Raw genomic sequence first — 27,758 nt, 5'->3', positions numbered from 1 at the left:
CTTTACTGAACTAAATGCAGTAACAGCTAATCCCTTGGAAACAGTCACCTGGGCCCTGTGTGATGAAAAGAGGCTTTGCTGCTCTGATTAACAGCACTGGCAAGAACATTAACTCACTTTTCTTTGGAAATGAAAAGCACCTCTCCAGGAGAGTTTAAGGGATTAGGTACCAGATGGAATATTAAGGTAGGGTTTTTTGCACCTTCCTTCTAAATATGTAGCTTAAAAGCCCTTTCAGCCCTGATGGGATGGGTGATTACAGCTGAGCATCCCCATGCTGCGGCAGAGAAGAGAATCAATGTGGTGCAGAGGCCAGCGTGAGACCGGTGTCACCCAAGGAGCTTCCCTGGGAGGACGGCAGTGGTGAGCAGCTTCTGGCACCAACTGCCTATGCTGGGGTGTCATGCAGAGCGCCAGGGCTTAGTATTGTAAATTAACCCCATCAGACTGGCCAGCCCCCGCCTAAAGGGCTGAAGGTTATTTAAGCCCTGCTAAGAGCCAAATGACATTGACCTTTTCCAAACCCTTCTTTAGCAAATGCCGAAGGCTGTGGAGAGCTTTCCAGCTGTTTTGACAACTCCGCTTTCCTTTTTGGGGGAGATTTTCACCAATTTCTTTTTTTTCTTAACATAATACTTGGTTTCAAAAGACTAAACTAGAAATTCTATCTAAATGAAAAGCCAAGTTCTTGTACTTCAGTGAAGGCTGCTTTGGGCTATATTTCTTAGGCCAGGCTTTTATCTTGATGCTGGTTTCCATGAGGCTGCATGCCCAAGTTCTGCCCTGGCAGGAGTGCTGCCTGACCAGCGAGCATCACATGTGATGCTTGCTGATGAAGGCTGTTGACCAGCAGCCTGTCTGGCTGAAAGGATTAAAACAGGTGTATAAAATTTGTCTATGAAATAATGTAAGATTGAGAAAAGATTAAACACTTCTATTAAGTATTTGTTCAGAGCAGGTTTGAATTCTCAAAATACTTCCAAAATCCCGTTACCTTTCAACCTGTCTTTCTCCTACTGAATTTGCTATTTTAAGTAAATAGGACAGAGTTAGCTCAGGAGGGAAAAGACACAAATGTCACTGTTCAAAGCATGCTTTACTGGTTAGTATTTATGGGGGACATTCAGGAAATGAGCAAACACTTGAAAGTATATGTATTATTGTAGCTGATTAATTACCACTTGAAACCTTCTGGTTGGTGTTATGGCTCCGTATTCTCTTCACCAAGCAATGCTCCAGCAATGTATATGCTGGCATTTGTCCCAGTTAAACATTGCAGGAGATGAAAGTGCTGCAGTTGATCTATGGACAGTGGGAGATGACAGCGTCGCCCTTGGTGCAAGCACCAGTGGAAGGGAGTGACATCTGCAAGTAGATGGGACCGGTGAGACACTTGGTGATGGCTCAGTCCTCCCAGCCCCAGGAGCTGATGGCCCCATTTTGGGGAGAAGTAGCAAGGTGGGGTTCATGTGATGAAGTAATGACAGTCAGGAGTAAAACTTGGCTGTAAAGCATCGGGTGGCCAGCACAGACTTGGGCTCCCTGCTTCTACAGCAGTGATTCTTCCTCTGGACTGGAATAGAGAAGTGCAGCGCAGTTGCTAGAAAAAAGGTGACTCTTACCTGTCCTAGTTGTGCTACTGGTTCTGAATCCATGGGCTTGCAGGGCACACTGTGCAGCAACCTGCTGGCTCCACATTCTCCCTGGACTCGCTGTAAGACTGTGGACCATCATCTCTCCTCCTGCCCGGGTTCCTGAGCTGTGGCTGGAAAACCTCTTTAATTCATGTGAAGCCCTGCCAAAGCACTGGGTGAGCAAAGCACAGATCCCATCCAGCGGTTCTTCCCTAAGCAATACATGCTCTTAAGCATACGCTTAGCTTTAACAAGACCTAAGCAAATGAGGCAATGTGTTGAGGTTGTTATTTAGTTCTAGTCTGCACATCTGGAATAATAATATGATCAAAACACAGTGGAAGGGGTGGTGGGACTTCCTCTGCCTTCAGCAAAGTAGATGCGGTGCTCAGTTGCAATGGGAGGAATCCCCTTTGCTATTGTTGGTGGAGCCAGAGGTGGGCCCTTTCCTCCAGTGTCGGCCATCCCCACGGGGATATGCTCGTTTAACCCTTCTGCAAAAAAGAGTTTGCAGAATGCTACAATCAGAAAAGTTCCTTAGTCAAATGACTCCTGCAGGAGAGGAGTGAGGGGGCCTGGAGAGGAATGGAAGAGTCATAAAAGAGATGGAGGAAAATGCTTTTTAAGGAATGAATAATTTTTGGTGCAGAGGCGGCAGCGTTGTATTTAATTCTAATTTGGGGATTTTTGGGAGCGCGTGATTGACGCCCAAGGAGGGGTGCAGGATGTTGTTTCTCAGCACACTGTCATTCCCACATTCCGTTTACCTGTCAGCACTCCCACAGAGACTTCTCTCTTTGGATGCCATTAAGCCATTTCCCACAACACACCCCTGCAGCCTCTCCCAGAAGCTGGCAGCGCACGAGATGCCCCGTGCAGTCCCTGCAGCTGCGGGGAACCACTTTGGGCCTGTCCTTTGGCTTGTTTTTCTTGGCTGTGCCTTTGCACTGGTGAGCAGGAGCCTTCCTGCTGTAAGCGCCATCTGTGGCTTGCCACTGACGGACTGGGCACAGCCCAGTGCTGCCCAACCCTGAGCCGGCCGATGGCCCATCAGCTCCGGGCTCGCTCCTGCCCATGCGACGTGGTTTTCCCTACCTTGCATGCAAGCATCCCCAGCTCTCCTCTGGCTGTCTGGGGAAGGACTAGCTCTTGGTGTATGTGGGTTTGGTGCCTCGCCTGCAGCAGCATGGGTCCCTGCACAGCATCGTGCCCAGACCCTGCTGGGTCAGGGGAAGCAACACTGCCACTGGGGTTCCTTCCTGTCCCATACTGGCCTTCCTCGGGAGAGGAGGGACTGGCAGTCCTACCCTTCTAAAAAGGGCAATTAAGAGGTTTGTTTTGCTGCAGTGTAAATTTCAGTCAAATTCTTCCTCTTGGCCCTGTCCCCTTAATTAAGAGTGTGTATGTTAAGTGCTGTGAGCCTGAGCAGAGTCTTACTGCAAAGTAAACCTAGGGCATGGGACTTAGGTGAGTCTTTTATTACTCCTGTACAGGGATTATGCTAATAACAGCAGCAGCGATTGAACCCAGTCCCTGATGAGCTTTCCAAGAGCCTGATCAATCTGTTTAACAGTGGAGCTGCGTTTTTGTTTTGATCTTTTTTGATGAGAGTTAAATTTTTGTCCCTTTCACAGTAGCTGTGGATCGTGTAGGGATAGCGGTATTGCTTTCTGAATTAGCTTCAGGTTTATCTGTATCTATTATGTTAAGGGTTTGCAAGAGCACCCATCACCATGGCATCAGAATGCTTCGTATTCCAAAAATGCTTGATAGAAACAAACATACACGTGTGCACGCGCTTTTTTGGTCTGTTGGAAAGTGCAAAGACATTCTGCTGGAAGATCATGTTTTTGCATTATCGTATTCCCCAAATAGTTAGCTTTGCAAATAGCTCTTCTTTGCTCATGGTGGTATTATGGCTCTGGTCCACATGGCACTGAAGAGAGAGAGAAGCTCACCTTTCCAATGAGCTTTCGACCAGACCCTGTACAAGCAGAATTTTGCATTTCTGTTACTTACAGTTCATACTGTGGGGATGGTGGGGCAGAGTCCTGTCGTGCTGGTGCTGTACAAAGAAAGTTGGTGACAGACCCAGACTCAAACTTCTTGTCTAAAGGTCAAGATATAGCAAGGGAGGGGAGAGAAGGGTGGGGAAGCAGGGGAGAAAGCACAAATTTTTAGCCAGTCAGACTGGTGTCTCCCCTGGGCAAGCCACACATGCTCTGGCTGGCTTTGACTTTCTGAAAAATACAGCAGCAGTATGGGGAAGCAAGATATTTAAAGCGGAGATGCAGATGTTGAAGGTAACAGGATTTAAAGGCTGCATGGCACAAAATACAATGTGACATAGAGCTGGAAGAACCAGGCTACGCAACGTGCACTCAGAGAAATGTTCCACTATTTATAGCAAAGGCTTCTTCCTCTCTTGATTTCACCTCTTTTTGAATGCACTCAGTGATTGCTTTTCATGTATGAATGCTTGTAAAAATGGAGCTCCCTAAACATATGGGAAATGCTTGTACGAGTTAATGACTTCAGAGGGCTTTGGTTGTTTAAAAACAGAGTGGTGATGAAGTTGCCTTGGCCGCAGTTGGCAGTCCTCTGCGGAGCAGATCCGGTGCCGGCAGGGGCACAGCACAGTGGCGGCTGCGCACAGCTCCATCCTTGGGGAGTTTGTCGTTACTGACTTTAACACGCTACGGCGGGATGGGAAGAAGTCTTCCCAGGGAGTGAGAAATCCATGGGAAGTGCTAACCTCTCTGGGATTTGCGCTGTCACAGAGCAGAAGGTGAATGAAATCTCACCAGTGATTTCCAGTTGGAGCAGGATGAAACTCTTGGCCTGAAACCAGGGGCTTGTAACGGGTGAGTCTTTATAAAAAGTGCTTTATTCTGGGTGTTTTCCTACTCCTTTTTTGCTCTGCAGTCCCCTTTGAATTCAGCTGCCAGGAAAGAGATCTGCATCAGTGTGTTGCTGGTTACCCCGGAGGCAGACCTGCCTTGCCCGCAGGTTAGATGCAAACAGCTGAGGGAATATTTCCAGGGGTGAGACTGTCCTTACATCTCTGCAGCAGACTCCTTGAGAAAGGGATTAAGGATAAGAGTAAGCTCCTTTCTGCCTGCCTCTCTTTCCCCAAGGTACAGCTATTCCTCTGCTGAGAGGATCTGTCTTTGGGTTTGCTTTTCAGCAGTGCCAGAGGCCTCAGTTCAAAGTGCCGTGGAGGTGTGTTGGTCTGTAATCCTCCAGCAGCCAGCGAGTGCCGTGTGTGTTGGTCAGGAGAGCTGGAGGCGGCTGGGAGAGTCTTGCTGCCTCATTGGTTCTCGGGAGAGTGGCTTGAATGGAGACGGACACACGGAGCGGTTATCCCAGCAGGGAGCAGACAGATCTCATGATGTTATAACCATAGCAGAAGAGCTGGTAATTATCCTTTATTTTGAAGGATGCCTTTAGCGTGGGAGAGGGGATGTGTTTGCAGCAGTGTGAAGTGGATTCGTGGTGGAGCTGCTGTGCGCTCTTCTTGAAGGCCGTCGGGTTTTCCTCCCTCCTGGAGGCTTTGTCGTGCACCTGATCCGATCACCTTCTACTGGAGAGCGATAGATGATGATGTGCTGGAGGAATCTGAGTTGTTTGCTTAAATACGTGTACACGCGTGTCTGTGGAGGTGTGTGTAAGTGCGTGTGCCATCCTGGCAGCAGCTGGGCTGTGGTCACAGCTGAGCTGTCAATCCCAAGGACCCCGATCCAAACCCTTCGGAGGTGTGTCTCAACCCACCTGCAGCTTTAGCAGCGTTTGCTGTAGTGATGCTGAAAACCGGCTTATCATTTGCTAATCTTGTACCTGCACCTGCAGGCAGCAGTTGTTTTTCTGGGCTGTTTCTTTGGGTGTAAGGCTCTCCCTCCTCAGGCCAACCTGTCATCTGGGCTGTCTTCCCTTCTGCTACCCAGGATGGGTCATTTTCTGTGTTAGTAGATTATTTCAGTGATGATGATAAAGTTCTTGGAGGGAAGTAGGGCATATAAGATGGCCAGGAGGTATGGGCAGGCACGGTCTAATGTTTCAGCTGAGGAAGGTCACTGCCACATTCCGGCACAGCAGCTGCGGAGCCAAGGCTGACTATCTTTATGGAATTAAGCCCCGTTATCTGACCTCAGTTCGTGAGATGTTTGAGTTGTGGTCACAGGGTTTAGCGCAGAGAGGTGCAAAGTTTTTCTCTGGGCCAAAGGGAATGGTGAAGGCAAAGCAGCCTCAGCTCTGTGGAGGAAAGCAGGTGGGTGTTGGTGACTGTTAACACCTTTAGTCCAGCACAGGCAAATTGCAAATTCACTCCCTGGTGAGAATTCTCTATTCTTTTATATTTGTTTATGTTAAGGCAGATGCTGACAGGGCTGGCCAGTCAGGTGAAAACCCTGGCTGTGTTCTCCTGTAGGTCTGTTGAAAGATACAGAAAACCTAAAAACTGTGGAAACGCAGTACCAAGACTTTGGTCGCAGTGTGATGCCTGCTGTACGGTGCAGAACAACTTAAACTGGTTTTGTGAAGTTATTCCACTTACGAGTGTAATTTTTTTTTGTGCTGTGCTAATTGAACATAGAGAAATTAGCAGCCCCACAGAAAGACTGTGCACTGGACTGTAAAACAGATCGAACACACTAATGATTTCTGGGGGTGTTACTGCTGCTTTGCCTGTGGCTGCCCCGATGGAGCACAGTGGTGCGAGGGGGCTTTGGAGGAGAGACCGGAGACCAGACCTGCTGACTGATGTCCTCACCTGGATTTTAGGAAAAGGGTAGACATCTGCCATAGACCTGCTGTCAGGTCTTAAGCTAGCATTTCAAAGGCGTCAAGGTGTCTGTTAAGAAGTATTTATGGGAATTACATCTGCTCCTCAGTGCTTTATTTACCTCTCTGTGAATGTTTCCCATGTGAATGTGAAGGTGGGTGCATTTGTTTGGTGAGGTGCTCGATTCCTCCAGAATGGAGAGATATTTAAGTACCATAAGTGGTTTAACTTAATGCTTTTGCAGCTTCATATAGGAGCTTTTGCGAGAGTAACAGAAGGATGTTGAAAGAGTTTGGCTGCAGTCCTGGCACCTGCCTGCGCCGAGCCCCGCTGGCTCTGGAGCCAGGCTCTGCCTGTCCCTGCTGCCAGGAGCAGGGCTTGTGTTTGCATTTGCAGGGAGGCTGAGCTGCACGATCCGCTGGTGCCAGCAGCTTGTACACAGAACCACGGAATCACAGACTGGCTGAGGTTGGAAGGGACCTCTGGAGGTCGTGTCGTCCGACCGTCCTGCTCAAGCGGGGCCACCTGCAAACAAGCAGGGCACCATGCGATCAGGGAGGAGAAGGCAATCTTGCCAGGTAACCGTGGCAAAACACCACAACTCCTTGCTGGCTGTGCCTAACAGATGGTATGTCGTTCTTTTAAGGTCTTATTTATAAGATCCCCAAACTGTAACCCAAGTGTTAGCTGAGGCTGGAGGCGTTTCCAAAGTTGACTTTCGGAACACTTTAAAATGCAACTCTCAATGTGGTTTTCCTCCGCTGTTTTCAGCATAGGGTTTCCTAGCAGTGCTCGTGTCTATCTTAGCATGACAAGAGCAGCAGCAATTAGACTGGTGTGGGAAGTGGGAGCCCCTTCCTGACCTTGGAGTGCTGCTGCATTACCATATGAAATGGACAAGTGATTTAGGTAATGATTTGGATTTGGTCATGGATTGAATGAGACTTCTAGAGCCAGTGTGATTACTCATCAGATGACTCACGTCTTAGTCACTTTTAGAATAAGTGCTTCCCTTTTTGGGTGCTTCCAGAATGGCATGGGTAGCAATGAGCTTAAAATTTCCACCTCCCCTTTTGATAATTCAAAAAAAAACCCACCCCAAAAAACCTAAAAACAGAATGATTGTGGGAGGGAAGATAATACAATCAAATCAAAGCCTTTGGAAAGAACAGGATGGGGTGGTTTATCAGAGAGAAGAAGAAACAGTTCTATCTGGCAAGTACTTAGACTGAATTTTAAAGCACTGTGAGACACTAGTTTTGTTCTTTGCTCTCTGGTCAGGCAGAGTAATCTCATGCTTCAAATCAGACTTCTAAAGCTTTGGTTTCAGAGTACTCAAGTGAGGCCATGTTGTGGGTGCAAATCTGAGCCTATTCTCAAGTTCCTGTGCCACCAGCAGTACATAAAAGCGTCCTTAGATGGAAGCTGGCCCCTGAAACACTCAAGATTGCTGTGCAAATAAAACCCTGCTGTTCTCAAATTTTATTTATATGTAATTATATTTTTCATTACCAAAATATTGAAGAAGTTGACTTGAAACCTGATTGTTCAGAAAAGTGCATGTTTAAGCAAGCATGAATAGTATATCTGAGAACCAGGGGAAACAATGAAAAATTACTTTGTAATCCACTGCCAGTTTTATCTATATAGCAAATAAAATGGGGTTTTTCCTCTTTCCTAATCTTTCTCTTTCTTTCTAATCTCAGTCATCCTGCAACAAATATAACATAGGCTATTCCTGATCTAACCAGGTTCATGATGAGCAGGTGAGAACCAGGTGAGCTCAAGGGTGGCACGGTGTGATCTCTGTAGCTTACTTGACCCGCATGGCTGGGCGGCAGCCAAAGCCAGAGCGCCATGCAGGGGGTGACACAGGGCATTCCTGCTGGCTTAGGCATAGGCTTTGCTGAGCTGGATGTGGTTAAACTCTTATCAGTGCTTCAGATTTTGGAAGTGGGGATGCACTGGCTGTCAATAACAGGTCTGTAAGCATGAGTCCAGTGCAGAGGTTTAGATTTCTGTCAGGAATGATGATGTAGTGTTGTTATAAAAAATGGTGCTGGAATTACTCTTACAACAGTGTGTTCAGTTACAGGGAAAGTACAAAGTCAAATGAAGTAGCCAGAGGTTGGGAATCAGAAATTTAGGATTCTCTTACTGAGCATTGCGGAGCTGTCTGGGTGACCCTGAGCAAGTGTGTCACTTCCTAACTCTTCTCTGTAGATGTTCCCTTGGCCCTCGGTGAATAGGCACCATCTGTGAAACACGGGTAGGTCACGGCAGGTGACAGATACTATGTAAATGAGAATTTCCCACCGAAATGTATTCGGCTAAAATTTCAAAAACAGGAAGCTGAAGAATAGGGTTTTATTGTTAAACAGAACTGGTGAAAGGAAAGCCAAAAATAGTTTTCTTATGAGTGTCCTCTGTCAGGTACTAGAGAGTAATTCACAGGCTTGTAGGTTTTAAGGTCTCTATAACTGTCTATGCTAGATCACCAGGGTCACAAGCGTGGAGGATTTTACCAGCAGTCCCTTTTGGAGGATTCAAGTCAAGAGGAATTTATCACTTCCTCAAGAAGTTTTCCAGTTGGTTTTGCCTCTTTTAATTGCAGAAGAAATTTGTCCTCTGTTTTAAAAGTAAATAATTTACAAGATTGTTGCTAAACCTCACAGACAGAGGAATTAAACTAATACATGGTAAAGGCAAATGTTACAATTTCGTGGTGTTACTGCACAGATAAACTAACCTCACCTGGAACGTTATCCGCATTCCGTGCGCATCAAGCTGCGTCCAAGTGCATTACCTCTGTGGGTTTACTTGTACTTCTGCTTGGTGTTGAGTTGATGATATTGGGTGTTTTTGGCATCCCTTTCCAAATGAGTGTGTGTGGTTTTGTGCCTCCCAGACATCAACAAGTAACTAGGAAAGCACAGGAGATTACCGTGCCCCCTGTCCCTCTCTGCACCTCTCATGAGCTTGAGCAGCTGCAAAGTGAACAGCCACTGCAGTTTAGGGCCACAGAGGGACAAAGAGAGAGGAACTGAGCAGGAGCTGCGTCCAAGTGTGATGCTGGAGCATCTTCAACCTATGATGGGAGCAGCGATTTCGGAAGACTCAATCTGAGCATAGCTGATCTGCGTGACAGGGTAAGACCTTCCCACAGCCCTCTGCCTCCCCCCAGCTGGCTAGCGCCCTTGCTCCCCAAGTCTTGTGTGCAGGCAGCTGCAAACTCATCTGGACTGAGCCCAGCCCTGCCTCCGTGGTGTGTGTGGTGCCCCGGGGGCTGACGGGGACTGCTGGTACCAGGGTGGTGGTGCTGCCCTGCTCTCCCCTCACTTGCCACACAGAGCTCAAGGTGGCTGTTTTTGTGTTGCAGCTTGTGCAGGCGGAAGGGAGAAAGCTGGGTAGAGGCGGGACCCTATCTAAGAGGATGGATGCAATGGCAATTATTTCCAGTCCTTCCTTGACGTGAGCCCTGCTAGCCTAGAAAGAGCCATAAATGCAAATGTGGAAGAAAATGCTGTTGTCCTCTGCTTCTGGGAAGAGATCCCTGAGATGGCGCCAGTGTAACTGGGCAGCTCTCTTGTTTAGACACATGAGAAGTACATTCACCCAAGACACTCGCATAAGTATTTCCACACTTTCGAGGCTGAGATTTGCAGTGTTGTTCACACTTCGGCAAGTGAATGTTGTCCCTTTTAATGTCTTGAGACTATAGTTAAAGTTCAGGTATGTGCTTAAATGTTTTGCTGGAGTAGAGTTGACATCTCCATCACAGAGTAGCAGTATGTTGGGAAACTTGGTGGCTGCATACTGACTGTTCTGAGATGCATCCTGGAAGGTGCTGAGCACCCTGCCTGGGAGCCAGCAAGGCTTTTTAAACATGATATGCTTTTTTAATGCCATTACCAGTTTTGTTCTTTGATTTCTTTTCCCCTGGCAATAAGAGAAGGATATCTGAGTAGCCAGAGCAGTGTAATTCATCTGCTAGCAGTACCCTGACCTGTACTGCAGGGTGCCTCACGGGACATGGGAAGACTGACAGGAGCAGGTATTGCTACTAGTGCCCAAGTTGGTTGGCTTCAGATTTCCTCTTCTGCATTCTCCTGGGCACGGGGCAGGCCAGGCTGCATGAGCAATGCTCAAACTATATTTGTAAACCACATCCTATCTTTCCACAAGTCTCTGCTTGCTATTAAACTGCATAAATCTTACTTCCTTCCCTGCTTTCCTCTGAATGTATTTGCCTTTCTCCTTGGCACCAAATTGCCAAATTCAGGTTCTGTTTGGAAGTAGCATCATCTGCAGTGGAGCGCAGAGCAGAAACAAGCCTAAAACCATCTAGGGTTGCTGGCTTCTAACTGCCATGGGGTTTTCAGCATGTTCTTCAGCTTTGCCAGCTGTGTGCAAAAGGGTGCTACAGCCATAGTTGGAGGCTGGGAAGGAGGCTTTGATTCCACAAAGAGATGGCCCAATGCGTGCTGCCATCGGTATTGGCTGTGTCTCTTCTCTCCCTATGTCTTCAGCTGGGGAGCTCCTCCTGTAGCTCAGTGTGCTGCTGGGCATGCAAAGCGAGACTAAATCCCATATTGCTGTTAAAAACTGCACCTTCCTCAGCAGGGGATGTCGCCTTGCCCGCAGATTTAGTCCTGTTCTCTTCCTGCACCTGCCAGAAATGTGCATTTTTCTGCTCTTCTTGCAGAAGAGCAAGCTTCTTGGAGAAGTGGTGAGCTGTTGGATGGGTTTGCATCATTTCTCATGCTTCAGAAAGCATCTGGCTGGTTGAGCATGACACACAGTGCTTGTCCTGCCATTTTCACGCTTGTTTTTCCAAGTAAAGCTTCACCTGAAAACTTTTGTTGGTCCTTTGGTGCTGCAAAGCCTTCTTCATGCTCTGACAAATGCTGAGATCACCAGCCGAAATTTTTGGAATAGCATTGCAGTGACTCAGAAGAAAGGCTTTCTCCCCAGCAGCCTTTGTCTAGTGGCTTGCTGGATAATCTCCAGTCATTGACCTTGGGGCTTTGAAAGTGCATTTTGGTTTAAAGAGCTAAAGCTTAAGCCTGCAACCCTTTAAATTTCCAAGCAGTGTGGGTTATGTGTGCATGGCAAGGGTAACTGTAGGGGTGGTTTACCTGGTTCTGACTCCTGTGGGATCTGTCGCTTATCCCCTCTGGAGCCTGTTCCCTCTGTACAGACTGCCTCTCTGCCACCACCGTTGATTTTGTGCAGTTAGCTGATGCCGTGTTTTCAAATTCTGGGGTTTCTAAAAGATGTGAGGATTATCAGAAGGTGGGAGTTTTCCATGTGGAAATACAGCAAATACTTTGAGCTCTGAATCTGAAGTGTATTTGTCTTTTCTTATAGCGCTCACTGCTTTTTGTATTGCCCTGTGTAGCTCTGTGCTGTGCCTCTTGCCTTGGGGTACGCAGGTTTGCAGAGCTGATGAACACCTCCTGCCCATAGACACTTAGAGAAGGGTGCTGGGATCATTTCCCTGGTTAAAACTCTTTGCAGAGATCACCTGGAATAGAAATCTCCACCCATATTTGAACCACCGGGAAAAAGAAAGCCTGTGGTGTTCTGTGCTGTATGCTTTTACTGTAGATTGGCAATCATGGAACAGCTAGAAATTAATGTTTTTAAAATGCCAGAAAGACTTTTCACGGGAGCTGGCTTAGAGAACTAAGCAACTCAATATATCCCCTGAAATACCTCCAGATCTCTCAAAGGCAGATGAAAGCCTTTTCCTTATCTGGGAGGAAGATAAACCTCTAAGACTGACAAGTGTAAATGTGAACTTGTTCTGGCTGGTGGCTAGTTGCGTTTGTTGTGGATGCTTTCTAAACACCACTAACTTCAGTGTTCATCTGTGCTGTGAGATCTGAGGCTAGCAAAGGTATCTTGATACTGAATTACTTTGCTGTGTTGATGATCTATATGTGTGCTTTCCTGGATCCCACTTTGCTCCTAAACTACACCAGTGTTGTTATGCAGCTATTTGTTTTTCCATCATTAATTTCTTTTATATATAGTGCAGCAACAGGAAATCTGAGCGTCCGTGAGCACCTCAAAAGCAGAGTTAACCACGGCAGTTGGTCTGGAAGGTGCTGATGGGGGCAGGGGAGGAGGCAGGCAGGCCTGAGAAATACACTGGTGAATTAACTGAATTGGGGAGGGGGAAAGAAACAGTGTGGAAGTGTGCAGGCTGTCTGCTGAGTGCCGATGTGCAGCTGTGGGCTGAGCCACCGCTGCCGAAGCGGCAGCCTGTCTGCACAATTTCGGGTTGTTTCTTCCCTCCTCCTTAATTTATTTATTTACTAGTGTATATCGTGGGCCCTGTTGAGGACACGGGATGCTGCTCAGGCTCACAGGGCTTTGCTGCAGAATATATCCCAGAAATTTGGGAATTTGAGCAGAAAACCAGTTGTAGGCCCTGGGTTGAGCTGGCAGCGTTTGTGGTTGGGAAGCCCCTCGGTTCACTTGCCATCTGCATAGGTTTGATGCAGAGAGCTGAAAGCAATGCTGCTTAAATGGTTTTTTACAGGAGTTCTGTAAACTCCTGGCAGGAGGAAGGTGGCATATTTTCCCCTCTGCTGCTCCTCTCTGCAGCTTTTGAGTCTAGTTGGGCAGAGGGGAGGAACCCTCGGAGGTGTGAGGTTCCTGCATGTGTGGCAGATGTTGGCAGCAGGTAGGGGATGGGGCTGGAGAGAGAGAGTCTTCTCCAAGTGTGTAAATGCTTCATGGGGGGAGACTCACCTCAGTGGTGCCCAGGGAACAGGCGAGAGGCAATGGGCACAAACTGAAATACCGGAAATGCCATTTAAAAAGAAATTTTGTTTTTAACTGCATAGCAGGCAGCTGAATGGAGGCTGCCATCCTTGAACAAAGTTGCCTTGCAAAGGGAGCAGGCAGGCTGTTCCTGGTGGTCAGTGGATGGTGGGCACAGCTGTACTGATGTGCGGTGCTTGTGGCTTCTGGTCTCTGGTTTAACACAAGCAAGCACCTAATGCAGGCACCTCATCACACTCTGGTGCGGGAAGGAGCCTGTAGCCCCACCAGGGAGCAATCCCAGCAGATCAGCTGTTGTATACACTTGTTTTCTGTTTTTCAGGGTCACAGCTTGGTGTCTGAGTGCTGGTTTGCCTGGTTGGCAGACCCGTCTGCTTTCCTGAAGCCTTTGCTGCAGGCTGGGCTTATAAGGCTTAAAAATAAAACCCAGAATTTACACTAAAACCAGAGGGCAGTTGCCTCATGCTGTGCCTGTTCATGCAAACCTTTGCTTGTGCTCACTGCTGTGCTTTTTGTTTTTGGTTCTATTTGTCTTATATTCCCCTTTCCTCCCATGTCACAAGAGATGGTTTCCGTAGGCTGCTCAATAGTGCCCTGGGCCCATTTTGATCGGATGTGCTCTGGTTCACAGCACAGTTACCTGAAGGCGCTGTGGCAACTGCAGTGGTTTAGAGACAGGTTTGATTTGAGTGCTCAGTTCTGCTCCTGTGAGATCAGAGGGGATTTGGCCATTGTGGAGGATTAGACCTTGCCCTTGCAGATTAATATGCCATTCAGGTCCTCTTGAATTCTTCATTTTTCATTTGTTCATCACTGTATCTTCTGTGGCAATTTTGAGGTATCATTACAGATTGCAGCAGAAGATAGTTCATCTGAGACTAATCCGTTTCCAAAGGTTTTTTTCTTCCTTTAACCTACTATTTACCTCCCCATGGTACAGACATTTGAAAAGTCATTGTTGCAATGAAGACCGTAAATACTAAAGGCTCCCTAATTCTGAGGTAGCTATTTTGCTTGTGAATCAATAGGGTCTGGCTACTGCCTTGCTCATTAATATTTTACAAATAACTTAAGCTTTTCAAATCTCATGTAATCTGCCATTCTCAGTTATTTTTTTTTAAGCACCCCCTCGCTGGCTGTTTAAATGCCATCTCCAGCAAGCTGTGCTCCCCGCCACTGCTGCCCCCTCTCCTGGGAATCACGTGCCCCTCAGCTCAGCAAGGGACAGCAACTGTGACTCCTCTTCCTCCTCCTCCTCCTCCTCCCTGCTCAGCTTCAGCCCCAAGAGTCTGCTTCCTCTGCTGCATAAATTCTGCACTGACCCTACGAGGAACCTCTCTGTGTGAGCTGATGTTGCCCATGCCCACCTGTGTAACGTCAAGCTGTAACACCGCGTACTCTTGTAGTTGGTGGTCTGAAGGCTGCTTTTCCAGTGCACTATGGGGTTCAGCTTTCCCTGTGCATGTTGCAAGTTGCATTTGGGGTATTTCCTGCACTCCTGGTGAGTATTGGTAGAGGAGGTTGGGGTAGGCAGGCTCCGAGGTCAGGGTCACTGTCAGCTGAGTGCCAGATGGGAGCACACACAGGAGCCGCTTTGGAAACGGGGCCTCTCTTCTGCTCTCCTCTGACCTCAGAGTGATTCAGATGTTGTCCAGGCTGTGTGTGTGTATTAACAAGCCCGATTCCTTCATATTGCTTTCCCGAGGGTCACTTGGAGGTAGGACGAACCATCTGGTATGGCTGGGGACGTGCTGGGACAGCTGCTGCATGGTCACGCAGCACAACCGATCCCTGTGCTCTCTGCCCATGCCAGCCTCCTCCATCCTTGTGTCCTTCATTGCTGTGGACGTCAGGTTGGCACAGCAGCCGGGGTCCTTCCCCCACAAAGCTTTTGTGTCCCTTGTTGAAAGGGCAAACAGGATTTGTTATAATCTGAGGTTGTCTGCAGGGACGGTGCGGATGTGCGGGGTTGGGTGTATGGATGCGCTGGGTTTGTGGTCACTACTGGGAAGTTGCAGAGACCGTGGGTGGAAGCACTTAGCATCATTGCAAGCAAAACCTGTGGGACACATGGGCTGAGTGCCTCTCATGCTTTCTCAGCTGTAATTTGCAAAATAAACCCGCCTCCAGTGTTCATATACTGATAAACAGCTTTAAAAAACTAAAGCAGAAGCGAATGTAGTCCAGCATCAGGGTCTGATGTCCCCACGTCTTGCTGAACCTCTCTCTGCCATAAAACACAGCAACTAAACCTGCCATACAAAACTAGTTTGTAGCCAGGGATTGAATACAAAGGAGCACAGCTTCTCTTTGATTCATTGGTGTTGTCCCCACCGAAACCACGGTTAAAATATGCAGGCGTAGCTGCCCCCAGTCAAATAGTGCTCTGGCAGGGCTCCTGCTTCACTGCCATTATCTGGAGTGTTTAATGTTAATATCGCTCTCACTTAGATAGATTTTGGCACTCCTCAATGTTTTCTTGTTACAGGAATTTCCTTAAGTAGAAACTTTTTCTTTGGAGTAATTTTTGGTTGATTATTGCTTATATATGCAATTAGTGTAATTGCATCTGATTTATGCAAATGTATTTAATCGTATAATTAGAACACTGAGGGATGAAATATAATGCAGTTGGGAAATCTTTTGTAAAACTTCCTGAGCTCACTGCTGTGTGCACAAGGTGGTTGTTATCTCTCGTGCTGTAGGCTGGTAGACTGGAGATTTTAGTTCACCATCCTGGCTAGTTTCAAAACATATTTAAAATGCACTCTTAATTGCTCTTAAATTGGTTACATGGCCTTCATGGTGTGAAGGTGTGTATCTCTTATTTTTTTGTGTGATAATATCAGGAGCTCGCTGTTGAGCTCAGCCCTGCTGTCTTACATCAGCAACCACACTTTACACCCAGGGACACGCAAGCTTCAGTCCTGCATTGGACTGAAACCCTGGATCCAGTTTGCAGCTGGGGAGTCTCATGGGGAAGGGGAGGAGAGCAGGACAAGCATGGAGTGGCGGGTCCTCGGCCTGCTCATTGTCTGTAGCTCAGGGGCTGAACTGGCCCTGAAATTCCTATTGAAAACACCCTGCCTTGGTAAGGCGTATACACACTAAAAAGGAGGAGGTAGAAATGGTGCATTTTCCAGACCATGGTCTGGAGATGTTTGTTGTCGTTCAAGAAATCTGGCAGGAGAAGGGGCCTGAACCTGCTTCTCAAATTTCTCACGCAGTGCTTGAATTGCAAAAATACTGTTCTTTGTCATTCAGCGGTTACTTTTAAAGCTGTGCTAGGGGCCTCACAGAAGTAACCAAAGTGCCTTGCTTTTATGATCTAATTTTCAGCTGTGGCACAACAGCCAGACTCACTGCCAAGAAGTGTGGAGAGAAGAGGGAAAAAGACTAGGGTGATTATAGCAGGATCGAGTGATTTCTCAGCAAGACACGATTGTCTGTGCTCTGAAACAAGAGCTTTGTAAGCTGCAGGATAAAGCAAATGTGTGGTGTGTATGCAAAAAGTACAAACAGTATTTTCTTATTAATTATTTGGGTTGTGTTACGTTTCCCGCTTCTATTCAGGAATCTGTACCAAAAGTGATTACCCTCTTCCCACGGAGAATGCAGTCCAAATGGCTGGTCTGCCGTACATCTGTCTTGATTATCTCTGCAAGGGCTGCAGGGATTTGCTTTCTTTTTGGCTTCACAGGGCTGCAGCTTCTCATTGTTCTTAGCCGCTTGGTTTGGGCTGTGTTGTAGCCAGTGGATGTCTGAAGGTGGTTTTCGTAGATACAAAGAAGCTTGCTCCACGGCCTGATTCCTTCCTGCAGCAGTGTGAATGGAGGTGGGCTGGAGGCAACCTCATCTTCAGGTGCCCTACTTGGTGTGCTGGGGGTACCAGAGCTGAAATGAAGGCCAACATGATCTGAATTGCTGCCTGCCACAGCAATGAGACCTGTAAGCAGTTGGCTCCTTAGATCTGAAAATTTTCGCCTTTCAAACCACTTTGTGCTTGCAGGGCTCGTGGCAGCTCAGCTCTTGCTCTGGTGCATGGCTGTGGTACGTAAGTCCCCCTTAAGCTTCTCCAGACTGAAAGTGTTGGAGTGAGCTGGCTGGACTTCGGGCAAGTGCCTCCCCTGTGTATAAAAAGCTGATGGGGTCAGGGTGGGGGGTGTGGAAATATCTCCTTCGTGTCAGGGTAGTGGACTGAGTACCCGAAGTCCTGCAGACACAGCTGCAGAACAGGGAACACAGGAGAGAATCCAGGATGGAAATAGTCAGAGGCTGTATTGCTTGGTGTGGGGAGACAGCTCAGGCTCTGGAGGGACTTGCTGACCTAATATTTCAAAAATGTCATTTGAGGAGCTGTTCAGGACTTGGCAGCCCAGTTCAGGACTTGCTGCTTCTCTCCTTAAAGGGAGTTTCTGGTGCTGGTTGACAGCAGTCAGAGCAGATTCTTCATCCCGTCTGTGCTGCTGTGGGGAATATCTGAAGGAAACACAACACAAGCACAGGGTGAAACAAGGTAGGGCTGGGTGTGCAGCCCATCTCTGCCCCAAGGCAGGACTGAGTTCCTGCTGGGGGGTCTGACCTGAGCTGAAGGATGCTGGTGATGGAGGTGACATCCCCTCTGCAGCCCTGGTACGTGGCTGCGTGAACCATTTAGAAAACTTGGCCTGATTCCTGACCATGCTGGTGTATATTAAAGCAGCAGACTAAAGCCTTCTGTGATCTTTGGGACCTCTCTTTGTGAGAGTGCCCATGGGCCTTGTGTAGTCGAGAGGCACCTAACGGATGCAGTCTTCAAACAGGGTTTCAGTGTGACATCCCTGACGGTCCTCGTGCTGGCATGGAGGATGCCATCCACGGGCATTTGAAGAAGTCTCCAAAACTAAGCAGCAGCAAAATTGCTGTCTGAATGCTTTCCATGCAAACGCTTGCTATAGTCATGATTCACTGTGACTTATTTTACTGCAAAGGCCCTTTGTGCCTCAGCACAGGGCAGATATGTTCTCAGAGACAGAAAGGGGAAGCAGGACGAGGTAGGCTGAGGGCAGCATCATTCCTCTTAACCTGGGAACTGTGACAGACGAAGCTGTAAAGTTACTTTTCTGGGTAGCCTGTAGCAAAATGAGGATATGAAGCTGGATTTGCTGAGACCCAGGGCCTTTTAACCTCCCTGTCCTTCCTCATAGGAACATTTCTAGTTAGTCAAATGGAAGGACCAAGCAATGAACTAGATTTACAATTTTTTTTTTTCAAACAATGCTTTGAAATACTTTATTGAGCAGCAAAATTAATTGCATTCATTCATATTCTGCTCCCATGTACAATATGGAGATTTTTCTCCAGAAACATATTCCTTTCAAAAGGATATGTTGTACCATGCTCTGCTTAGCGCCTGTCTGGGAAACATGTGCAGCCATTTGATAAATATATTGTGGAAGACACCGTTGAAGTGGCAGTCTGCCTGCAGCAGAGGAATAGCTACAGGGGAAAATGGTAAATAAGATATGTGTAAGTAAATTAATTTTGCTCATATAAGCTTGTTTGCAGCTTTAGTTCGTGTCTGCAGCATAATCCTCTGATCTACAGCAGGTGTTTAGCTTTGTGGGGGGGTCAGGCTGGTGACCCAGTGAAGAGCACTGGGCCCAAAGCTGGTAGAAGGAGGTAGTGGCGGTGTCTCTGTGCTGGGATTTCCCATCACAACGAGGTGCAGCTGTGTTACAGCCTCACAAATGGTAAATCCACCATTGATTTTGCCTTGCAGAAATAAATAATTCCCTTTTGTACTGAGTTTTATGCACAGTAAGACTGGTCTGTGCGTAACTGATTTGCTTATTCAGAAACCATTGCTTTCCAGCATGCTTTTGGAGTGTTTCTTAGTGAAAAGGAGTCCTTCAAAACTGCAGAACCTGAAACAAAGCCCAGCTCCTCAGATGAACCGTGATTTTCTTTGTCTTGCTGGATTTTTTAGCATACTTCCAGCAGCAGTGTATTATTTGTTGTAATGCTGTATGGGTCTCTTTGTTTTGATCAGATGAACTGATTTATGGGGTTTATCTTAAGTTTATTTAAGTTGTCAATTAGCTGAAGATTTATTTTTTAGCTTGAGCTGCGCAAGTGTGCTGTGACACCCCAGGGTGCCTGGTCTGGGCAGTGAAGAGCTGTGCAGGCGGCTAACACAAGCATCGATGTTTGCTGGGACCTGACTGCTGTCCCTACTGCCTCTGGCTTTTCTCCCTGTTGGCTGAGCAGTGAGGGCATGTGCGAGACACCCAAGTGTTCAGTCCCGGGGAGTGATGTGAGCGCTTCCACGGCAGGCCACGCAGCAACATAGGCAGGTGCTTCCCTCCCCTCACTCCTGCATGTGGGCAAAACCTTGAGGCAGGAGGAGGGAAGAAGGTGGGGGAGCTGCAGACTTCAGTCACAGGTTGATTTTCTTCTTGATGATCCCTAGGAGCGAGGTGAGCTGTGACTGTCCAGAAGCTAGAGCTTCTGTAAGGAAAGGCCTTGGGTTTGTTTCTTTGTAGGCAGAAGAGCAAATCCAGGCTTTTAACGCAGGGGGACACCAGAGGTTTCCTCCTATCCCCTTGTGCAAGCTGGATTAAATGGTGAAAGCTTTTTTACTCCCTCCCTGCCTCCCTTCGTTTAAAATAGTTTCCCTGATTGAAGGAAACATGCCGGCTGGAGCGCTGGACTGCAAGGAGAGCTGCAGCCCATTCCCAGTGGTGCAGAGGGCAGCCCCTGATGACGGATGTGGAGTGGTGCTTTCCTGGCCATGCAAAGCAGCCCCGGGAAGCTGCTGTCCCACAGGCAGGGCTGGAGGCTGGTCTGTGCTTCCCAGGGGCTGAGGCGCGGACCTTCACCCAAGCCAAGTGTGCAGGCAAGGCATCCCCTGAGGAGTCCTTGCGAGCGTTATGTCGGGTAATGTGCTGCTCCGCAGGCTCTGGAGCACAAGGAAAGCCGCTTCAGAGATAGCAGCATGGCTGCAGGCTTAAGGTTGCCATGACCCAATGCTCCTAGGTCATCCCAGAAGCTTTCCAAGTGCAAACCTTGCATGAGCATTTTGCAGACAGCAAGCCCTCTGCAGGCTTCCCGGAAATCAGTTTTGAAGGACAGGATCATTGCTGAGCCAGCGCAGGGCTGCAGCCAGCTTTCTAGCTTGAAGCCTGGGTTTGGGGGAGCAGGGAGGCTCGTGCTGCTTTGCCTGTGAGTTTGTGGGACCATGTGCAGCGCATGCTGGACCAAACCCTGCACACCTTCCCTTGCTGCTGCAAGCTACCTCGTGGTGCCTGCATCCTGGCTCTGAAAGGGATGTGTGCTTTGGGATTGAAGGGTTTAAATATAGTTTTAACAGAAACTTTTAAAGCTGATCTCACCATTTCATCACTGTTTTGAGTGAATGACACGTCTGTCAATTTGTTTCAAACAAGCCTGCAGAAAAGGTAGGAGAAGGGGGGAAGATAATATGTGAGAGGGGAAGGAGATGAACAGTGGGCAGGAACATGGTGGATTTGGATGTTTCCTTTCTGTGACACTGCACGTGTCCCCCATGACTGGCACGCAACCTAGGGTGAAGCCTTCCGTCCAGATCTTTCTCTAGTTTCATTATTGTTATAAAAGATTGCTTGAGCTTGGCTGCTGCACTTCTGCAGGCGACTTGGGAGGTTGTTCGTCTCTCTTTGCAGCAGAGTTCAGCCATAGTGTGTTTAGCCGAGTGTTGTTGGGCAGCTTCGAGCCAGGCTCGACCTTTGCTCTGTGCTCCTTGACGAGGGTGTTGTGTGTGTTCCCAGACTGATGCTGGATGGGGCTTTTGGAACTTGCTCACTCCTACCCTTCCTCCTGTAAATCAAATGTAGCCAGCGTGAAACCAGTGTGATGCAAGTGTCACCTGGCTTGCAGGGTTGTTGTGCACAACCTGCTTTGCAGCCTCTGGTTCTCTACATGCAATATTTCAGAGTTAAACAGATACTGAAATTCACTGGATGTAGTTCAGGATGCTGTGACTAAAACTAAGCTCTTCCCTACTGCCCCCAGAAACTGGGCAGAGGGATGAGATGATGCGTCCTGCAGCGCTGCGTCTTCAGAGGTGATTAAGGGATGACAGCCGTGTGCTGCAGAGGACCGTTTCCTGCTCTGGGCCATGCTGGCAAGACTGAAATCTGTTTGAAACTGAGAGCGAAATTAGCACCCAGGAAGCAGCAATTTTATTCAGCAGTTTTAGCTTTGTGTTGCATTTTTATGTTCTCTAGGTCTTTTCCAAAGCAAAAGCTGATTCCCGCATGCTGGTAGTCATTAAGTGTTATTGATTTGCAACTCAATATAGCTTTTATACGTGGTGGGCAGCAAGGTTAATGTGTGTTTGCACACAGGCTGCAATGGTAGGGGGTCCAGGGATGACCCTGGAACCAGACTTGCTTTTAAATTCTGCCTTTGCTGTTGCAAATAACAGAGTGTGGAAGTCACCAGTCACGGCTTGGCTTCCAGGCCGTTCTGTGACGCTCTCTAGGGCCCTACAGAGCAACAGAGAGACTACTGTGGAGCCCGAAATGTCTGTGGATTTGTTATGTGCATTGGGTTTGGATACATACCAGAAGCTCTTGGACCCTATAAATAAGGATTTGTAGAGGTCAAAAGTTTGACCCTTTACCCTTGGCTTGTTAAGAAGCTGTACTTCTCCCTTTATTGTAAGCTCTGGTTGACCGTCAGTCTAGCTGCGGAAGGAGAAGTTCTCTTTAGCTTTGTCACTTGTTGCACATCAGATAAACACTCATCTTTCTCACTTTCATATCTAGCTTGATGCTTGGGTTTGTCTTTCCTCCTGAGCATTTGCAACTCTTTTACAGCCTGCCAACGTTTTGCCTTCACTTTCTTTTATGTTGGAAGAAGCCAGAGATAGGTGTCTTGGTTATGTCTGTGTTGAGTGAACATTATCATTCAGTTTACCTCTGTGTTTCCTTTTAGGTATTTAATGGAGAGATTCCTTCATGCCACATGCTCTCTATGAGTACTAGCATCGCAGCTCTCTGCAGTGTCATCTGAGACCATACAAGCTGGACACAATGATGGGGGACTCTCCAACAAATGCCATGGATGGAGGCATAGACGTATGCTGCGAAGACACACAGACTGAATTGGCTGAGCGGGTGGCAGCCATAGATGTGGCTGTTGGCCCAGACAGAAGTGACCAAAGTGGTAAAAACAACACTGAAGAAAATGACACAGTCTTTTCTGGTAACATAAAAGACATCCAAAGAAATGGAGTCAATAGTGACAGGGGAATGAATGAACTTCTGCCTTCCCAACGGTCAGAAGATGCTCACTGGAGGCATGTTCCCAAGAGACCTCTCACTAGACCTGTCCTATCAAGTAGGAAGTTGTCTCTTCAAGAAAGATCATCTGGAGGTTATTTGGCTTCTAGCAACACACCAGGTTATGGTCCTTATGCCACAGGGCCGTCGCCACGTATAATGAGGCGACCAACGATAGAGTCCAATCGGGTCTCCATCTCAGATTCTGAGGTAGGCATGTTCTCCCCTATAAATTGTGGTGTCGAGGTAAGGTAAGTCTTCCTTAATTGCTGATGGAACTCTTCAGTCTTCCTATTGGAAGGCTTCCTATTGGAGCAATAGACCTGACAGCCTTGTTTTTTCTAAGGGGGGGGAAAGAAGTCCCTGAAACCAGGGATTATATTAGCTTGGAATGGCTGAACACCTTTGCATCCATCCCCCTGACCTTTGCTGGGTGTAGCACTGGTCCTGACATTTAGCTCCTTCAGCCCTCACCTGCCTGAGATAGTCCCATTAAGGGGTCAGGACCCCTGTTGTGTGGCGGCAGCACGCAGAAGGCCTGTCAGGCTGTTCAGAGAAGGGACTGCGTCCAGATGGCTTTGCTTTCTTGTCCCTGCTGTATGTGCTCTTTGCGAGTTTATCAGTCACAGCAGCTTTTGCTGATGGTATTTTATGGATTTAAGCTTCTGGAGATTATGTATCTCCTATTGTGTTTTGCCATTATTGAAGGCGTGATTTAATTTTGTAAAGAGCTTAAATGCACTGGAGTTTCCTACTCCTGTCAGGATTTTCCTCTGTCTTTAAAGCATTTGTAACAGCACTGGTAACCGAGGGCTGTGACCCTCCTATCCTTCAGAGGGGTGTCTCTGGCTGCGGTTGTTCCCGCTGTCCGTCTTGCAGCTGCGATCCCAGTACCAGAGCTGGGCTCAGACCTGTCCTGGAGGTGTAACACGCTGTTAGTGGTCACGGGTATTGATGGAAGCGGCTGCTGGTTGCGATTCCCTGTGCTGTGCTGTCGTGGGGAGGATGGCGTGCTGAGAGAGGGGTTGTTTGGACCATGCTGCCTGGTGTCATGCCAAAGATGTTGAGCCTGCAGCAATGCCTATGAAAGGGTGTGCAGCAGGGCTTTCTTTGAAAGCTGGGCTTGATGAAGGTGGTGTAAATGGGTGTTTTGTGAAGGCAAAATATTTTGTAAAATGCTACTAGCTGGGGAATTATTTTAAGTAGGGAATGGGCTGGCTGGAGTACCAGAGAGGGAGCGTCGTTTCAGCAGGGCTGGCAGCTGGTTTGGGAAAAAACACAGACTCATACCTGAATTATCCCCCAAGCCCACGCTGTGCCTTTTCCTTGAGATTATTTGCTATTTGTGGAGAAAAACCAAGTTTTCCATGCCCTGCCATTTTTCTCTGGACTGAATTTGTTTCCCAGTCACGGTTCTCTTGTGTTTCTGCTCTTAGGGAATGGGGCAGGACAGAGGGAGGAGTGGGAGATGTCAGTGCGTGCCACACTCCATGGTCTCGCTCAGAGGTGCTGTAACAGAGAGGAGGCAGCGTGCTGGAGACAGGAGCGGTGGTAGTGTGGACCTGCTGGCCTTGCTCTGCAGGGAGGGCTGCATCTCCTGCCCTGGTGCCATGGGAGGTGAGCCCAGGAGAAGCCTCTGGTTCATCTTATGGCCATAAGCCTTGTTCTGGTGAGAAGTAAGCCCTTTCCATGGGCATTTTCAATCTCTAGGACTGCCAGTGATGCTCACCCAGTGAATTCACCTCAGCTGCTGTGCTGGGGCACTGAAGCAGGACAGAGACAGCAGCTGGGGGCACAGGAGCAGTGCCCATCCAACTCTTCCTCACCCAGCGTGTTGCTAAACATGGCTCTGCTGGTGCCACTGTGCCAACATGTTGCTCTTGGGCACCGTGGTGCTCCCAGCTACGATGCCTAAATCCCACTGTGGTCCTGCCCTGTGCCATAAGGGACCCAAAGCACTGGAGTTCAGACTTTTGCCAGTGTGGATCCAAGTGACGTGGAGCTTAACACCTGTGTGGCTTAGTGTTTCCCTCCTGAAAAGTGGGTGTTTTCCCCTTGCACATCTGAGAGGGCGGGTGCTGTGCGCGGGCAAATGAACCATTGTCCTCTGGGAAGTTTTGCAAGTCGCGTTAGCTGTGGGATGGGTCACAGCATCCCCAGCCAATAAGAGGATATCTGCAGAAGGTGCACTGCAGAGACTGCAGCTTCTTTTGACGGAAGCCGTATGCTTTAATAAGGGAGATGGGGAGGGAGAGGAGCCGGTTCTTGGAAGTGGATGTGACTTGTGTGCCAGCTCTCCCATCCTGCAGTACTTTGACTGTGCCAGGAGTGGGGCTTGTCCGAAATCTGTTTCAAAGCAACTGCAGTCGAGTGTGACTAGCACATTCCCATCTGCAGGCAAATTCAAAATACTCTGTCCTTTTCCACAGCATCTGCATCTTGGGGAGCAATAGCTACTGCCCTGGGGTAGGAAATGCAAATACGGAGCCCTTCGTTTCGCTGCTCCTGCAGCAGTCTGTTATGCAGTGCTGTGTTTTTAGTGGTCACTTTGATATAACTGTTTAGAGACCTGCTCTGGTACATCCCACATACTTAACAAAGCAGCACTCGTTGGAAACCATCATTCATATTAATGGCGAATCGCTGCGGTAGGAGGGGGAAGGGAGCCCAGGCAAGAGCTGTTTGTCTTTGAAGGGGGGTGCTCTCTCTCTCAGCAGTGCTCTTGGGAGTCATGCTTTGTCTTCCCAGCTTATAGGGACAGTATCTGTATCTTCTAAGGAAGAGCAAAAGGACTAGGAAGATGCATGCTTGTTTATAGGATGAAGCTTGAGGCTGGCAACTGAATAATAAGAAATAAATATTAGGAGTGTGACAGCAAGGCAAGTGTGCAGCCTGCGTGCAGCCCAGCATCCTGTGTGTGACCTGCCAGTTGCTGCTAAGCGGTGGCTGCAGGATGGTTGTGTTTGTGGCTGTGAGAGACTGGCAGTCCAAATACAAGCTATACAGCTAACCGAGATACAGCAGGGAACTCAGAAGAGAAACGGGGAACTGATCTTACGTTGCTACATGCATTTGTGTAGTGCGTTTGCTCTAAGCAATTAACAGAGCCTTGTATGTGGGCAGGGAAGGCTGTACCGAGCCAGGAGGTAGGGCAGGGCTTATAGGAGTTACAGGGGACTCTGTGTTGAGTTTTTGGTCCTGGCGGGGATAAAATAACCCCGTGACGAGAAATACAGTCGTGGTGTACTTAGCAGCAACTGCTGTTGTGTTTCCTGTTGATCATCTTGATATTCAGACCCTCAGTGAGCAGGGAAGCTGGTAGGTCACTCCAACAAGATCCAACTCGCTGACCATGGCATTGCCCCTCATCTCCCAGCAAATGACTCTCTGACACACCTTGTTGTAGGCAAGCTGCACATTCGTACTCAAGTCCGTGTCTCTCACCTGCTTTGAAGCCATTTTGGAACTGCTCCTTTCGCCTTGCGTTGAGTATTCGGCATCAGTCAGTGCTCTTCAGGTGGCAGGACATCCATTGCTCCGGCTCGCAGCCGCTGCGCGAGTGAGTTGGTGCAAAGACGAAGATGATGTTCAAGAGCATTTGGGCTTTATCAGCGGCACATGTGCAGGCGTTGTCCATCAGGAGCTGAGATGGATGGGCTGCATATCAAAATTTCCTGTGTTATGCTGATAGTAATCTAGAATTGAATCTACTTTCCCTCTCCAGTGGTAGCAGGAGCGGTGGCTCACTGCTCACAGCAGTTCTGTATCCTAGACTGATCTGGAGAAATAAATGAGAGAGGTGCTATGGGGAGACTGGGTATGGGAATATAGCAGAGGTGCATTTTCTGTTGGTTCTTCCATAATTCAACAGAGAACATGTGTTCAGTTAGAGAGATGCTGCTGAGCATTTTTTATGCTGGTTTAATATTTGTTCACGGCCTGAGATGTAAACTTGTATTCAGGGATTAGAGGGCCAAGAGCCGAAGCTGAGCCTACAATGCTGCAGGAGGCTTCACACGGTGCTGTGAGCCAGCAGTGAATCATGCCATCCCATCCCATGGGTCTGATGCCCTGCATGCCTGCCTTCTGAGTGGAGTTTCTTGGATTTGTTATTGAGGAAGACGATGGCTCCTGGGTCAGCAGGGCTGCAGCGGAGCCAGGGCTGCTTGTCTTGCACAGAGGCAGTTCCCAATCAACTGACCAGAGCCACCAATTAGCTAATTGCGCTGAGAGGCAGAGTTGGCAGCTGGTGGTGTCTTGCAGCCACTGCTGACAAGTCTGGATCTGCAGTATTAACTCTGCAAGAGAAGTAACATGTTCTGCTCTCCTGGCAGTATCACTGTGCTCTTAATTAACCTGATCTGTCACATGTGTATCAAAATTGATCTGTAATTTCCAAAACAGACCAATTCCCTGCTTTTTCCCCTCCTCTCTTAGGTAATTCATGGGCCACGGCCTGGAAGGCCCTTTCAGCACCAGCTTCTCCAGCAGGAGTGCCTGCTAGGCTGGTGGGATTCCTGCTGCCTTTGCTGCCCATCAGTGCTTTGCTCTAAGGAGGGTATGGCTTTGCCTTTAACTGTGTCACAGAGTGATTAAGCTGAAGCTATTCAGGGCATATAATTCTGAAGAGCTGAGGCACAGGCCCCAGAGTTCAGGTCGCTGGCCCACATTGCCTCTGTTGATATGACATTCCTGGCTCCTGCTCGGTGCTGACAGCGTGGTGAGAAGAGAGGGTTTTCCCAGGGCTGCTAAAAGCAGCTTCTGCTTTGCTGCATGGATGATGCTCAGATGCTTGTATGTACCAGGGCAAGACTCTGTGAATGTGTTCGTACAGACGGATGGGTGTCCTGTCACCATGGTTAACAGAGCTTGTCCCACCTAAAATGGCAGGGCTTGTAGCTGTGAAAGGGTAGAGGTGCTGCTTGTTGGAAAGTGGCATTTGAAAATGCAATGCTGGGGTTTTTTATTCTGCTGTCCCAAACCAACCTTTTTAGGTAGCCAAGAAAAACTCACTCAGAGAGTGGCTAGAAGAAGAATAAAAGATGTCTTTTTCCAGGCTTTCTCCCCAGACTGCCAGCACAGTTAATTGCTTTATTTTCTCTTCTCCAGTCTCTCCTGGCTGAATCGTCCTTTTTCTTTCACACGTTCCTCTTCTCTCCCGTGCATCCACCCACTCTCTGGCAGCCTGGTTCTTCCAGCCCTGGTGTCCGCATGGTCCCTCAAACCTCTGGGTGGGATGAGCAG

At 48.2% G+C, this 27,758-nt stretch overlaps 1 protein-coding gene across 2 annotated transcripts in view; it reads left to right on the top strand.

Annotated features, from left to right (window-relative positions):
- Positions 1–27,758, top strand: part of CAMKK1 (calcium/calmodulin dependent protein kinase kinase 1) — a 104,306-nt gene that overhangs the window by 19,736 nt on the left and 56,812 nt on the right. For both annotated transcript variants that reach the window (XM_075112956.1, XM_075112957.1), the window contains exon 2: positions 22,168–22,724. In XM_075112956.1, the coding sequence (XP_074969057.1) occupies positions 22,266–22,724 (459 nt within the window). In that variant the 5' untranslated portion in view covers positions 22,168–22,265. The remainder of the gene's footprint in view (positions 1–22,167; positions 22,725–27,758) is intronic.

Source organism: Phalacrocorax aristotelis, chromosome 18 (assembly GCF_949628215.1).
Source record: "Phalacrocorax aristotelis chromosome 18, bGulAri2.1, whole genome shotgun sequence".
Lineage (NCBI taxonomy): Eukaryota > Metazoa > Chordata > Aves > Suliformes > Phalacrocoracidae > Phalacrocorax > Phalacrocorax aristotelis.
Note: the sequence above shows the minus strand (reverse complement) of the source record. Positions and strands in the feature narration are given on the sequence as shown.